The sequence below is a fragment of the Pogoniulus pusillus genome, chromosome 32, assembly GCF_015220805.1.
Source record: "Pogoniulus pusillus isolate bPogPus1 chromosome 32, bPogPus1.pri, whole genome shotgun sequence".
NCBI classification, from domain to species: domain Eukaryota; kingdom Metazoa; phylum Chordata; class Aves; order Piciformes; family Lybiidae; genus Pogoniulus; species Pogoniulus pusillus.
The window spans coordinates 6,181,241-6,195,851 of record NC_087295.1 but is presented as its reverse complement, the minus strand read 5'-3'; the positions used below and the strand labels follow the sequence as shown (position 1 = coordinate 6,195,851).

General features: G+C 41.0%; 1 protein-coding gene across 3 annotated transcripts in view; it reads left to right on the top strand.

Annotated features, from left to right (window-relative positions):
* Positions 1-10,323, top strand: part of GOLGA4 (golgin A4) — a 63,456-nt gene extending 53,133 nt beyond the window's left edge. For 2 of the 3 annotated variants that reach the window (XM_064169962.1, XM_064169963.1), the window contains 6 exons: positions 60-80; positions 274-342; positions 1,585-1,660; positions 1,844-1,947; positions 4,268-4,354; positions 9,585-10,323. In XM_064169962.1, the coding sequence (XP_064026032.1) occupies positions 60-80; positions 274-342; positions 1,585-1,660; positions 1,844-1,947; positions 4,268-4,354; positions 9,585-9,605 (378 nt within the window). In that variant the 3' untranslated portion in view covers positions 9,606-10,323. Of the gene's footprint in view, positions 1-59; positions 81-273; positions 343-1,584; positions 1,661-1,843; positions 1,948-4,267; positions 4,355-7,502; positions 7,567-9,584 lie in introns of all 3 variants that reach the window. The other variant, XM_064169961.1, reaches the window with a different exon arrangement.
* Positions 10,324-14,611: the final 4,288 nt, after the last annotated feature.

Sequence of the window (14,611 nt, the reverse complement as noted above, 5' to 3'; positions counted from 1 at the left end):
CAGTTTTCCATATGTTCTAATGATTTTCTTTCTTGTTTTTTCTTTCCCCCCTGTTCCAGGTCACAATAACAGAACTTCAGGTATGTCTGAAATGTTATTGATTTTACTTTCTGCATTCTTTCTACTGATTTTACTCTCTACATTCTGTTTCACAGCAGTTTGAAAGCAGAAATACTGCTTAAGTGTGTGTTAAAGGAACACTTATTGAAAAGATGCTTGTGATACTTGTTCAGCAGTTTTCTTGATGATTTCCACATGTGGCTGTTCTTTCAGGCACAGCTTGCACAGAAGACAACACTAGTGAATAATTCCAAACTGAAAGAGCAGGAGTTCAAAGAACAGGTAAGGGTGCTGTTTGACCAAGTAAAAGTTATACAGTGTTAAGAAGTTTGTCCTTTTCAGGTGATGATGGAGCACATCAGCACACAGGTACTATGGAAATAATAGACACATAAACTAGTTCTGACTCATATACTTGCTCTCAGATGATCTCTGCATGTTTCAAAGTACTCCTTTATCCCAGCAATGAAAATACCACGTGGTTGTGATTCAGGTTAGCAAAACACTTGCAGAGTGAGAAATGAAGCAGTGCACTTCATTAAATTGTGGGTCTTTTGTTTTTCTCAAATTAAACTCTTTTGATGTTAAGTACAATTTTTTTGTCCTGTTTTCTTCTTGCTGTATGCTTATATGTGTGAAACAGACAGGCATACATATAGAATCAGCCAGGTTGGAAGAGACCTCCAAGATCATCCAGTCCAACCTAGCACCCAGCTCTGTCCAATCAACCAGACCATGGCACTAAGTGCCCCATCCAGTTTTTTCTTGAACACCTCCAGGGACGGCAACTCCTCCACCTCCCTGGGCAGCCCATTCCAATGTCAATCACTCTGTCAAGAGCTTCCTCCTAACATTCAGCCTAGATCTCCCCTGGCACAACTTGAGGCTGTGCCCCCTTGTATATGCAATGGCTATACATTATACACACATTTCCTTAGGTGGCTTAGGGCTGGTACTTAATAATACAATTTTTCATATTTACATTCCTTAATAAACAAATGTATTTTGCTTTTTTATGAGGTTGATGTTTAGCTGAAAACCAGTTCCTGAAAGGAGCCTGCAAAAATGCTCAAGAGGGACTGTTCACAAAGGCCAGTAGTGATAGGGTGAGGGGCAATGGTTTGAAATTAGAGAAGAGTAGATTTAGACTGGATGTTAGGAACAAGTTATTTACCATAAGAGTGGTGGAACACTGAAACAGGCTGCCTACGGAGATAGATGGGGCCCTAATCCTGGAGATACTCAAGGTCAGGCTCGACAAGGATCTGGGCAGCCTGATCTAGTGGAGGATGTCCCTGTTGACTGCAGGGGAGTTGGTCTAGGTGACCTTTGGAGGTCCCTTCCAAGCCAAACCATTCCATGATTCTATTTTAACTGCTCATGAAAGACTGGCTGAGGCACTTAGTGCTATGGTCTAGTTGACTGGATAGGGCTGGGTGATAGGTTGGACTGGATGATCTTGGAGGTCTCTTCCAACCTGGTTGATTCTATGATCACTTATCTTCTTGACTGTTCTCTGTTTAGATTCATGTGCTGGAAGATCGGCTGAAAAATTACGAGAAGAATATGTACATGCCATCAGTTGGAGCACCATACAGAGGTGAGCACAGCTTCCTGGCACCCAGCACCCCCAGGGCCCTTTCTGTCTCTGCTGCTCCTCTGCCCCAGGTTCAGAATCTGACATCTGTTCTTCTTCATTTCCATGCCATTTCCATGTGTGGCGAAAGACACATTTGTATGAGTGATTCTCAGTATAAATGTTCTCTTATTTTTGTTTACACAGATGGGAACCTTCACCACACTGATATTTCCCTCTTCGGAGAGCCTACTGAGTTTGAATACTTGAGGAAGGTGCTCTTTGAGTACATGATGGGCCGTGAGACAAAGGTATGTGCACTTGACACCCTTGCTGTAGATTGGAAGTGCTATGTGTTTGTGTTTGTTACACCCTCTTGATTACTGACACAGCATTTGAAAGGCTTTCATGTTTGTTTGTTTGTTATTCCAAAGAAGCATGACCCGTACCTTAAAAACCTTGTTAGGATGCCGAGATGACTGGCAGGGAAAGAGAGGTTGTCACATCTCTCACCAATGTCCCTGTGAAGACAAAAACCTTTCTGGGGTAGCTATGTTTTTAGTAGCACGTTAAGCCTGATGCCAGGCTTAATGTGTTATGAAAGCTGGAATGCACATTAGGAAAAGTGCTCTTCTGGTGTCATCTCGACACAAATGTAAGCAGTAGCAGTTGGAGTTAATGATAATTTGTTACTAGCTCTGAGGATGGAGAAATATTTCTTTAATTATTGTTTAAAGATATTTTGAAGGGCTTCCAAATCTGTATACACTCTCTAGAGAGTATTAATTTAGTCTTAAAAGTAGTGGAAAACTGTACAATAGACTTCTTGTTGCATGCTGTAAGCTTGTGAAATCATTCCCAAGCTGGAATGTTACTAGCTTGTAACAATCCTGATGCTTAGAGATTGACCAGGTTCAAAAGAGGCATGTCAGAACACAAACATTTTTCTTGGACAGTAAATGCCCTGTGGATGAGTTGTTTTTTATTTGTTTTGTTGGGTTTTTTTCAGTTGTTGGTTGTTTTGGTTTTGTGTTTGGTTTTTTTCCTCCTCCCTGGAGATCTTCCATTCTTTGTTGCCCTGCTTTCAACTTGGACTGCGATTAATCAAAGAGGTTTTATGTAGTTCTCTATGTTAATTAGCTTTGTTCTCCTTCTGCTCTGTCTGTGCAGGACATCTTGTGGGATTCCTCTTTCCCTCTCCTTTTATCCCATTTTTCACTTTGATATTAAATCCTTTTTTATTAAAAGCACAAATCCTTGATCCCAAACCCCAGAATTATTAGCTACCTTCTGTTCACAAGCCTGTGGTTCGTTGGATGACTCTGCTACTTTAATAACAAACAACAGAAATCACTAAAGATAAATAGATGCATAACTGAATGTTAGGGTTTTGAAGACACAGAGAAGCAAAAATGCTAAGAGGTCAACAGTGTTTCAACTTCAAGTAAGTTTTGAGACAGCTGCAGATGACTACTGCAGACAGCTGATGCAGGTAGCAAATTTATGTTCAAGAAAACCTCATTTGAAACCTCTTTCATTAAGACTATTTCTTAGTGATCTTCAGAGCATTATTCTTGATGCATCAACTTTGTAAATTTGTGATTAAAAACAAATCTCTGCTTTTTAGCAGTGATATACTAAAAGTTGCAGTTCATTTCTTCAGTGACAGCAACAAACTATAACTGACCTTATTTCTATCCTCTCTCTTTCAGTTGCTTTGATTAAAATCTGTTTGAATAGATAGATACAGATACAATGAATTCCTGTATGTATGCATTTGTAGACATGCATATGTAGTTATTTGCCCTGGAGATGATGCTGTATTTAACCAGAAGATGCCATTCCAACATTGCCTCCACAGTGGCTCCTAAAAGAAAGATGAATATTGGGAAGAGAGGCAAAAAAAAACCCCAAACAAATCAATACAATACATAGAAAAGGCCAATGCCAAGGCACAGTGCATAGAAAAGGCCAGTGTCAAGGCAATTTGCCCACTTTGGCTTCAAAAGGTATTTTGAAGCTGACTTCCTCTGCTTTTCTTTCAACCATTAGATGTGTTGCTGGAAGAAATGGATTTTAGTGTCTGCTTTCACAGGGATTGTATCATATAGTCTTAAATTTACTGAGCTCTGTCCAGAAAACTGTTTTCATCCTGCTGCACTGACTGGGAAACTATGAGCAGTGACAGTGTGATTGGTATTTCCTTTTTGAATACACAGTCTAAGTGTCTAAGTAGCAGTGTTTGTAGCAGTTTGCTGTCTTAATCACACAATGATAGGGGTTCAAAGGGACCTCCAAAGATCATGGAGCCCAAACTCCCTGTCAGAGCAGGTTCATGCAGAGCAAGACTTCATGTTTTTGAGCATAGATACTCTAAAAGTTACTTTTTGTTTTAGCAGCTGTGGTTTGTGACAGTGTGAAATGGGGACTCTTCATGGTTTTCATGTGATTCATGCCATTTGTTGTATGTCCACAATGTGAAATGTAGTTATACTGCAGCCATTTCTCCATGTTTTCCACTAATACTACCAAAAGTAGCATCCAGCATTCTTAAAATGAAATACATTTTGAAAGGTTATGAAGCATTTAGGTGCATATGAAAGTACTTAGAGATGACTTAATTCTTTTTAGACAATGGCCAAGGTTATAACGACAGTGCTCAAGTTCCCAGCAGACCAAACTCAGAAGATACTAGAACGAGAAGATGCTCGACCACTGGTAAGTCACCTAACTAAACCAAGTTTGTGCAAGAGATTAGGTTGCAATAATCACAGAATCCCAGAATCTTAGGGGCTGGAAGGGACCTCAAAGCTCATCCAGTCCAGCCACCCTGCCAGAGCAGGATCACCTACAGCAGATCACACAGGAACGTGTCCAGGCAAGTCTTGAATATGTCCAGAGAGGGAGACTCCACAACCCCCTTGGGCAACCTATTCCAGTATTGTCATACTCATAGTGAAAAAATTCCTTCCCATGTTTCCATGGAACGTCCTATGCCTCATCTTCCACCCCACCTTGTCCTATCATAGGGCATCACCCAGCAGAGCCTGTCTCCATCCCCCTGGTACTCATCCTTTACATCTTCATAAACATGAATAAGGTCATGTCTAAGTCTCCTCCAAGCTAAAGAGCCCCAGCTCCCCAGCTCCATCCTCTTGGCACTCCCCCTTTACATATTAATAAATGTTAATGTGGTCACTTCTCAGTCTCCAATGAAATGGAAACTTTTTGTCTCTGTTTTCCCTATGTCCACATTAAAGAAAACTCCTTTTCTCTCCCTCTTATTTTTTTTTCCCAGTGGAATGTAAAATTTCAGCTGTAGGTTTGAGTCTTTAGCAAAAGTGAAAGAAAAACCCCCAAGCATATTTTCTTCACTAGTATTTCTCATCATTGGTTAAACTGTTCAGATAGCTACGAGTACAACAGAACAAAGCACATTCAGCCATTGCTGCTATCCTGCAGATCAATTTCCTAGTTCAAGTATCTGACAGAAAAATCCACAGTTCTTAAATTCTGAAGTTTCTCATCAAAAATGTGTCAAAAGAGATTTTTTTTTTCTTTTCCAGCCTTGGGATAAAATTTCTGGCAAAAACCAAAAGCCATTTTGCTTGGAGAATAGAAAACTAATTAACTCAGTCACCTGGGATATGTGTTTGAAGTGGAATGTGTACACTTTTATCTTGAGTGTCCTAAAAAGATTGCATTTTGGAGAGGTTTGAGGCTTTTTTTTTGTTGTTTTTCTGGGTTTTTTAAAGAGCCTGCTTTATTTTTTAACTGAAAAAAAAATGGAAACACATCAAGTTCTCCCTGGATCAGGACAGATCAGATCAAAAGTTTTAAACACTTCACTTGTGGCTTTTTTTTAATCCCAGTGTCAATACGCTTTTGATTATGTGGCAGTTGCTTCGTGTTTCCCAGCTAATCTGTTTACCAGCAAATTGAACCTGGGTTTGAGAAACAGACCCAAAGGAGGAATATATGAGCCTTCATTTTTATTTGGTAGCATTGTTCCTATTTGATGTATTGGAGTGTTCCTATTTGATGTATTTGAGCTAGTATTTATTATAGTAGAAACTGCAGGAAGAGTTTACATTGTTCCTGGGGTCGACACTGTGATCCCTCTTTGTTGATCAACTTAGGAAAATCATAGAATCAACCAGGTTGGAAGAGACTTCCAAGGTCATCCAGTCCAATGTAGCACCCAGCCCTATCCAATCAACTAGACCATGGCACTAAGTGCCTCAGCTAGTCTGTTTTTGAACACCTCCAGGGACGGTGTCTCAACCACCTCCCTGGGCAGCCCATTCCAATGGCAAATCACATTTAGGAGTCGAAGTGAGAGAAGAACTGCAATTCCATTTTCTCTCACTGGCCTTCTCTGTGTATTTATTTAACACTTGTAGGAGCAGAACAAGATAAAAATTGGAATGTTTAACCATTTCAGTTGAAGTGTAGTTACCTTAAAGTACCTTTCTACCATTTCTGCAATCTGCCTGTGGTATCAAATCTGACAAGAATGTTAAGTACTTCAACATTTTCCTGCACACTGAGTGTGTTTGAGAGCATCTTGCAATCTGAAATATTTCAAATACTTGTAGAATGATGCAAATGTTGATCATACTGCAACTCCACTAAGTATCATGCATCCCAAATGGGATTTTTTTTTCCCTTTGTGCTCTCTGTCTCTGGCCTTTGAGTAGAAAGCTGGTGCCTTTTATAATATTTTTCTCCTTTTTTGTTTGTTTGTGAGGGTTTTTTTTGTTGTTATTGTTTGGTTGTGATTTTTGTTGTTTGTTTTGGCAAGCTGGAGAAATATTTAGCAAATATTTTGTGTCCCCTCTTAGCCATAAGAGAGGTTAGTGAGATGGACCTCTTTTTGCAGTCCCTTTAGCTTTTTGATGCTTGCAACCTGCTCTTTCTAGAAGAGATCTTCACAACTTCTGATACTAAATAAAACTTTAACTCGAGTTCATTCAACCAGTTTTGATCCCTGGGATCCAAGATCACAGGTATTGCATTTGGGCAGAACATACAAAGAGTTTCTTTGCAGGCTGCCAGTGCTTTGGTTGTTAAGTATATAAGCATTCAAAGAGCTTCATCTCCTGATCAGAAACCTCTTGGGTTTCACAAGCAGTCCTTTCTTGGCTCAGACCTAGCCCCTAAGTTTTCTCCTTTCCAGATCCACAGATATTAAATTAGACATCTAATGGAAATTTAAATACCAGGGCATATTCTGGAGAATGGAGTAATTTTTTCTTCTTCACTTTCCAAGATACTAAGTTTGTTTACCCAAGCACAAATTATCTTTTGGGGCAAGTCCCAGAGTTACAAAATAATTCTGTTTAGGACTAAAAAAAATGGAGGGGGTCTTCATAAACTACTCTGTCAAGAAATATGCTTGGGAGTGATGTGTTTTGTTTGTTGATAATTAATAACATGGCATTAGAGTGGTAATTTTGATAACCAGTGTTTATATCTCACGAGCAATAAAGTTCTAGACTACAACATAAATGTGCATCTTTAACATAAAGCTTGGTTGTTTGTGTAGTTTAGTTTATGACCAAAACATCTATAACTAACTTTAATGTGTAAACTGTTAATTAACTGTACTACTAGAAAAGAGTAAATGTGTGTAGTACTGAGTACCTGTGAGTAATTATTTGCCCCCTCAGTAGATGTTTATTTAATACCTACATCAACAGACGTGTGCTAGATCAGTGTGTCTCCTGCACTAATTTAGCTCTTATTACCTAGTTATTGTCATCTAACTGCAGCAGACTCATCTGTGAGGAGCAGATGTCCCTAAAGTTCTTACTACAGTACTAATAAAATAGTCCAATAAGCTGTTTTCTTCCTGGCTTTGTAGTTTGCCTCACCTCGCAGTGGTATCTTCTGAATATCCCATCAGTCTGTGCTTAGTTAGCATGTGGGTGAGTGAAGCCTAATACATACTTGTTTTATTTGCATGTGAAACTTCTGCTGTGAGATTAATCATTCTGTTTAGTTGCCTTTTTTTTTGTTTTGATGCCTGCTTTTGTTTGTTTAAATTTCTTTTCTCTTTTTGTTCTATATCTGTATGACAAACTTTACTGGACTTCTAATTGTGTTTTGCTTTGCAAAGCCAAGTTTGAAAATGGTAAATATTGATCCAAACCCAATCTTTCTGAGTTATAACTTGAAATGTTGTTTGAGCTACAAAAATCTCAGTTGTAGACAAAACCAAATCAGATTTTAAATCAATATGTCATGCTAAATGTTATTGCACTTGGCTCTGTTTTGTCTTTATGTGTTTTGTGAGCTTCTTTTATGAAGAGGCAAATAAGATTTATGGGAGATGTACTGCTGGGAATGAATTACTACATCATATATGTAAAAGAAGGTAAATAAGAGGCTGATGAAATATCCTCTGTAAAGGAATTAGGATTTGATTACATTTCAACATCAGTGCCTTTCTAAATCAGAATTTGGCTTGGTATCAAGAGAAGCTAGAGCAGAGAGATGAGGAGGAACAATCTGGGGAGCTTTACACTCTTGGTTCACTGTGCCTTTTCTTCAGGTTTTACTAAGCTGTTTTACAATTAGTGCTGCAGATTCATAATGAGTGTTGCAGAAAAGCAACCACTGGTTTAGGGCTAAAGCCGCAGGTGGCACTAGAGTAGCCAAGCTAAACAAGCAACACACAAGCAGCAGAGGCTTGGAGAGGAGCAGGATATGCAAGCACACAGGTAAGATTTTCTGTGCTGCCTGATGAGATTACAGTGTGAGTCATCAGTGGTGTAAGATATTCAATAAACTCCAGATGAATTCTGTAGGCTGTGGGCAGCCCAACTTTTCCTTCTTTGCTGCTGAAAAGCTTTGCACAGGTGCCAGGAATTGATTGGGTACAGATGAAGTAGTCACTGTCAGAGATGAAGTAGAAGGCCTGCAACACAGCCACCACAAAACCTGTTTGCTGAGGTTCTTTCCATTGCCAGCTACCACAGCACCGCTGTCAGGGTATCTTCCTCTCTTGCAGTCATGCAGATACAGCCTTCAATACAAAGTAATTGCTGCTTCAAAGGAGAACACCTATTCATCTTGGCAAACAGTCCTGGTGGCTTTATCCTGTGTTCTTTTAAACCTTTGAATACAACAGCAGACACACTTTGCTGCACCTGAAACACAGCAGAGCTTGGACTGTTTGCCTCCTAGCCTTGATCACTTCTTGGCAAAATCAGCAACTGTTTTGGGGTTGTTTTCAGTCCTCTGTTGAAGATAAGTGAGTTGTTGGTAATGATAGGCCAGAGCTCTTTACATTATTGCAGAAAGCATGTTTGAAACTGAAATTCTCATCATGCTGTCTGTAATGCTGATGTAGAAACTTCAGATGCATCTGAAGCATGTCACAGGGGGCTTGATTTTGGCCCTAATGCCAGCAATTAACTTTCATACTTTCATAACTTAATATATATGGAAACTATTCAGACCTTATTATTGGGCCATAGTTTCTTTGTCTCAAGTGGTTTTGTGACTTAATTCAGTAGATAGGCAGCAAATGCAAAACTATTCTTGCATGCATACAATTTAGAAATGGAGATGATGCTGACTTCATTGTGAAAGCAGTAAATGCTAGAGGAGGCTTTTTGCTAGTCCCAGCGTTGGACTTGATTGTTTCAGTTTTGATTATAGGCTTTGTGCAAGGAGCACAACTTTGCTTTCATTTGGATTAAGGTGCAATGATGTGGTGTGGTAGATTATCCCCAGTAAGACTCCTGAGTGTTGTGCTGCAGGTTGTTTTTCTTTCAGTGTCTCAGCTGTTTTGCAGATACTGAAATGGAATGGTTTGCTCAATCAAAATCAGTTAATAAGTTCTTCCATATCCTATTCCCATTAATTAACAGCATCTTTATTGTAATATTAAGTCTTCTAAGTTACTCTCAACGTTTGTTCTAACTTCCTGTTCTTCTAGTCATGGCTACGACCATCTTGAAGAAGCTGCGAATGAGAATGTCTCATGAGACTGCTGCTTAGAAATGTTTGTGTCTCTGTTGTCCCTGAGAAAGGACAAGAAGAAATGCTCTTCTTCAAGGCCACGAATGGAACAGCAAGAACCAAAACTCAGCACCACCTCTGGACCATGAGTATAGTTAAAACTGCCTTGAGAAGAAACACTATAATCAGGGGTTCTCTGGTGATGAGTCTCTTTGCTCTTCTATCAAACGCCGTCTTTCTATTTTGTGTTAAAGGTTATTTTTGTAAAGGAGAGAAAAGACTTTATCCCAGGAAGGAACTGCCCACTGCTGGATCTCTATCCAGGCTTTACTGGGTGTTTTTTAAGAGCTGAAGTAAAAGGTTTGTTTCTTCTATTTATTTTTTTATTTTTGAATGAATTGTGCAATATATTCTTGGGTGGGTAGCAGTTGAGGTGATTTTCCTGATGAACTTAGGCACTCTTAATGACTACTCCCAATCTGATCTGATGCTTGTTTGCTAAAGGTCACTTCTGTATGCTTTTGCCTACAATAAATCCAAATTGCAGTACCTCATTTGTTTACTCCTAGCTTTTGTACTTATATTTTCTGGAGAAATAGTAATGACTGTAAATTGTAAATAGTTAATACAGAACTGTACCATATGCTGGTCTGTGACTGTTGACAGCACTAACCTGATGAGAGGCTGAGATGAAATAAAGTTTATTTACTGTATAATTTTGGAACTTCCTTGGTGTGATTTTTCTTTTCAAAGTTCCACCAGCTTCATTCCTACTCCTATTAGAGACATCCTTAGCTAAGTCATTTCCAGGCTGAAATCCATCTCCTAAGAATAGAATGATTTAGGTTGGAAGGGACCTCAAAGATCAGCTATTTGCAACCCCCTGCCATGGGCAGGGACACCTCCCACTAGAACAGGTCACTCAAGGCCTCATCCAACCTGGCCTTGAACAGCTCCAGGGAGGGAGCAGCCACAGCCTCCCCGGGCAACCTGTGCCAGTGTTTCACCACCCTCACTGTAAAGAACTTCTTCCTAACATCTAGTTTAAATCTCCCCTCTGCCAGCTTAAACCCATTACTCCTCATCCTGTCATTACAAGATCTTGTCAATAGTCCCTCCTCAGCCTTCCTGTAGGCCCCCTTCAGATACTGGAAGGCCACTACAAGGTCTCCTTGATGCCTTCTTTTCAGCCTGTCCTCACAGGGGTGGTCCTCCAGCCCTCTGATCATCTTTGTGGCCCTGCTCTGGACTTGCTCCAACAGTTTGATGTCTTTCTTGTGTTGGGAGCTCCAGAACTTTTTCCCCTTACCAAATAGATCAAATTTGGTTTAAATCCCAGTCATTTCTTTGTAATGGTTTCAGTTATCAGCTGCATCTTATTTGCTTTGGTTCTGTAGCAGAATGGCATCCTCCAGCACATTGCCTGACGCAGGAGCAGCCTGGACCAGACTTGAGATGGGGGTGAGTTTGGCTGTGAAAAAATGCATGTTCCTCTTGTAGCTGGCTGAGGGTTTGTAGGATTTTGCTATTGCTGTCACTACAGCAACCTAAAACAGAGATTTGAGTCTCAGATTGCCATGTAAGGTATATGTTGTCTTTAGGCTGTGGGAAATTAAATACAGGGCTCTCTTACTCTGACAGTGAGTATCACTATGATCATTTACACTTCTCTTGTCCTCACAAACAGGCTATTTTTCACGTTTTCTCTTTTTGTTCTCTTGCCATGAAAGATGCTGGGGATAGACTCTGCTTTGTCAAGCTGTCTGAAGTGCAGTGGAGCAAACTGAAATAGTAAAACTTGCTCTAGCTCAGCTTGAGGCTGTGTCCTCGTGTTCTGTCACTGGGTCCCTGGGAGAAGAGACCAACCCCACGCGGCGGCTACAACCTCCTTTCAGGTACTTGTAGAGCCTACCCCAGAAGGATCCTAAGAAAGGTAAGCACCCCCATTGAGGTAGGCTGCAAGCTTTGGGGTGAGGAGTGTTTTGGGGGGCACTGGATTCTCTCAGGCAGAGGAGAGGTTTGGGCTGAGGTCTGTAATAGCTTTGCTGTCTTCCCGAGCCACCACCCCACTTTTGGAGTCCCCAGATTGTTGTGGGGGTTCTTTAGGTCTTGGAGATCCTTCTACTGCTGGTGTATATAGATGGGACCTGGACACCTCACTGCTCTCCTCCCATCTCTCAGGAGCTACTGGAGAGAGTCCAGTGGAAGGCTACCAAGATGATTGGAACATCTCAGCAGTCTCAATTTGTGTCAGGGAAGGTATAGGCTCGATGTTAGGAGGAAGTTTTTGCCAGAGAGAGTGATTGGCATTGGAATGACCTACCCAGGGAGGTCTGTGTAATGTACTCATACAACACTGCATGGAGTAACTACTCTTTTTTCCCTTAAGTGACCTAACTGAAGAATACAAAGGAGATTATAGAGTTATCCTTTATTTATATATATATATATATGTAAATCTAATATCAGAAGACCAGGTCTCTTCCAACCTGGTTGATTCTATGATATGGAAAAACATTAAGTATTTTCTTTTCCCCTCTCTATATAACTCCTAAAAAAACCCTCTATATATTCTATATCCAACTCATGAGCAATCTCTGACTGTTCTATATACATCTCATAAGCATGACTGTTCCTGAATGCAATGGGAGGAAAGTGTGTTAAGTCCCAGAGTGTTGTCAAACTCACATTTTAACTGCTTCTAGATTGTTATTTTTTTTAAAGAGAACTTGTAAACAAGACATGGCTTGAAAGTTTAAATAAAGGAAATGAGTTAGGGTGAAAGCATGAAAATGAGAGCTTCACTGTGGTGGGGTTTGTTTTTTTGTTGTTGGAGTGTCCTAAAGTACTGTTAGTAGTGCCAGTGAAACTATAAACTAATATACTGCAGGCCACAAATACTTCTGATTATAACATATCTTTGTTTAGACACACACAGTGAAAAGCCAAGGACTCTATCAAAGTTTTGGCTGCCTTTTCAGCAAAGGTTAGAGGATCTCAAGCTTGTTCAGACAGGATTATTTAAAGATGCTGCTGCAAGAGAACGTATTTGAATTGTCTTATGTTAAAGTTTTCCATGCAATATAGAATCCTAGAATGGTTTGGGTTGGAAAAGGCCTCCAAAGGTCACCTAGTCCAACTCCTCATGCAGTCAGCAGGGACACCCTCCACTAGATTGCTCAGAGCCTTGTTAAGCCTGACCTGGAATATCGCTTCAGAAAATCATCACTGAATTATAGAATCAAGCAGGTTGGAAGAGACCTCTAAGATTATCCAGTCCAACCTAGCACCCAGCCCTATCCAGTCATCTAGACCGTGGCACTAAGTGCCTCATCCAGGCTTTTCTTGAACACCTCCAGGGACGGTGACTCCAACACCTCTCTGGGCAGCCCATTCCAATGCCAATCACTCTCTCTGCCAAGAGCTTCCTCCTAACATCCAGCCTAATACCATGTGACAATTCAGGGAAGCTGTAATTAAGCCCCCAGTAATGACATCTTATGTTCTGTTTGCACTAGCACATCGTGGGACAGCCATGGATGGTGATGAAGATGTCTGTTGTGACACAGGACTTGCTCCACTTGCTTGCAGCTTCTAGAGCACTCTAGATCATGTCATGAGCATCAGCTGATGTTCACCTGGTCAAATGAACAAGGTAGTTGAGTTCTAATTAGGCATTGTGCCATCATCACAGCCACTTTCCTTGGGCAGCAAGGCTTTCTAAATGGCAACCAAAGCCTGTGTGGCCCTGGCAGCTGACCATGCTCGGGGTCCGGCTGGTGATGCTGAAGCACATCAGCACACCTGCAGCAGAAGTGCCTTTGCCCAGCCTCTCACTGGGGGATGGATGACCTGAATCCCCAGCATTTCTGTAAGCATTTAGCTGCACTGAAAGGAAAAGAGATGAGTAGCAGAGTGTATGCTGTAATCTTTGCCACTCTCTGTGTTTTGGAAAAGTGAGTGGTCCAAGAAAGTATTTAGCCTTCTTGTTTAGCTCTGTAATTCCTGCTTGTTACAGTGCTGAGGTCTGCAAGAAAAAATAGCTGTCACATGAAGAGGCTTTCTGCATCATCCACTTTTATTGGAGTAAGGGCAGCACTTAGAAGTTTTCCAACTTGGAGGAGGCAGTAGAGTGTCTTTTACAAACGAATCAAAATGCTCAAACAAGCAGTATGTACAAATTTAGAACAGGCAACATGACGTGTGCTCTGTGGTTCCTTAACTGCAAGCTGCTGCTTCTGCTGAGCCTTGCCAGGCTTTCCCACTTGTAGCCACAAGCTCTGGAGGAAGAGCTGAGCTGGAAACCTAAGAGAGTGAGTATCTGAATGGGGAAGATCAAAGTAGGCACAGAGTGAAGTTATTTGAGATGTAAGATTCAACATGGCAGATGAGGTGAGATCAGATGGTTTTGTGCAGAAGTTTGCTGTGTTTGCCGTGGCTCTGCTAAAAAGCAGCTCATCAGCCATTGTGGAGGGGGGTAAAAGTAATTGAGCATGAATAGGCACAAGCTGTCTAAAAGTGAAGCTCTCCAGTATCCATGAGATTCTGTGTCTCAGCCCATGCGAATTGCTGGAATGGAGCATTCTGCTTCTCTGCCACGTCTGCATGTCTTTATGGACACTACCGAGTTGTCATCCTTACTGAGGCAATGCCCTCTGTCTGGAACTCAAGTGTGGCACTGAAAAGGAGAGACTTTCCTGTGTCACTTCACTAAAGGGGCAGTACTTACACCCAGAAGTGGAAAATCAGGAAGGAGGGGACAGACTCTTTTCAGTTGCACCCTGTGATAGGATAAGGGGCAATGGATATAAACTACAGGATGGAAAGTTCCACCTCAACATGAGGAAGAACTTCTTTACTGTAAGGGTCAGGGAGCACTAGAACAGACTGCCCACAGAGGTTGCAGAGTCTCCTCTGGAGGCTTTCCAAGACCCATCTGAATGCGTTCACATGCAACCTGAGCTAGATTCTCTCTGCTCTGGCATGGGGTTTGGATGATCTATG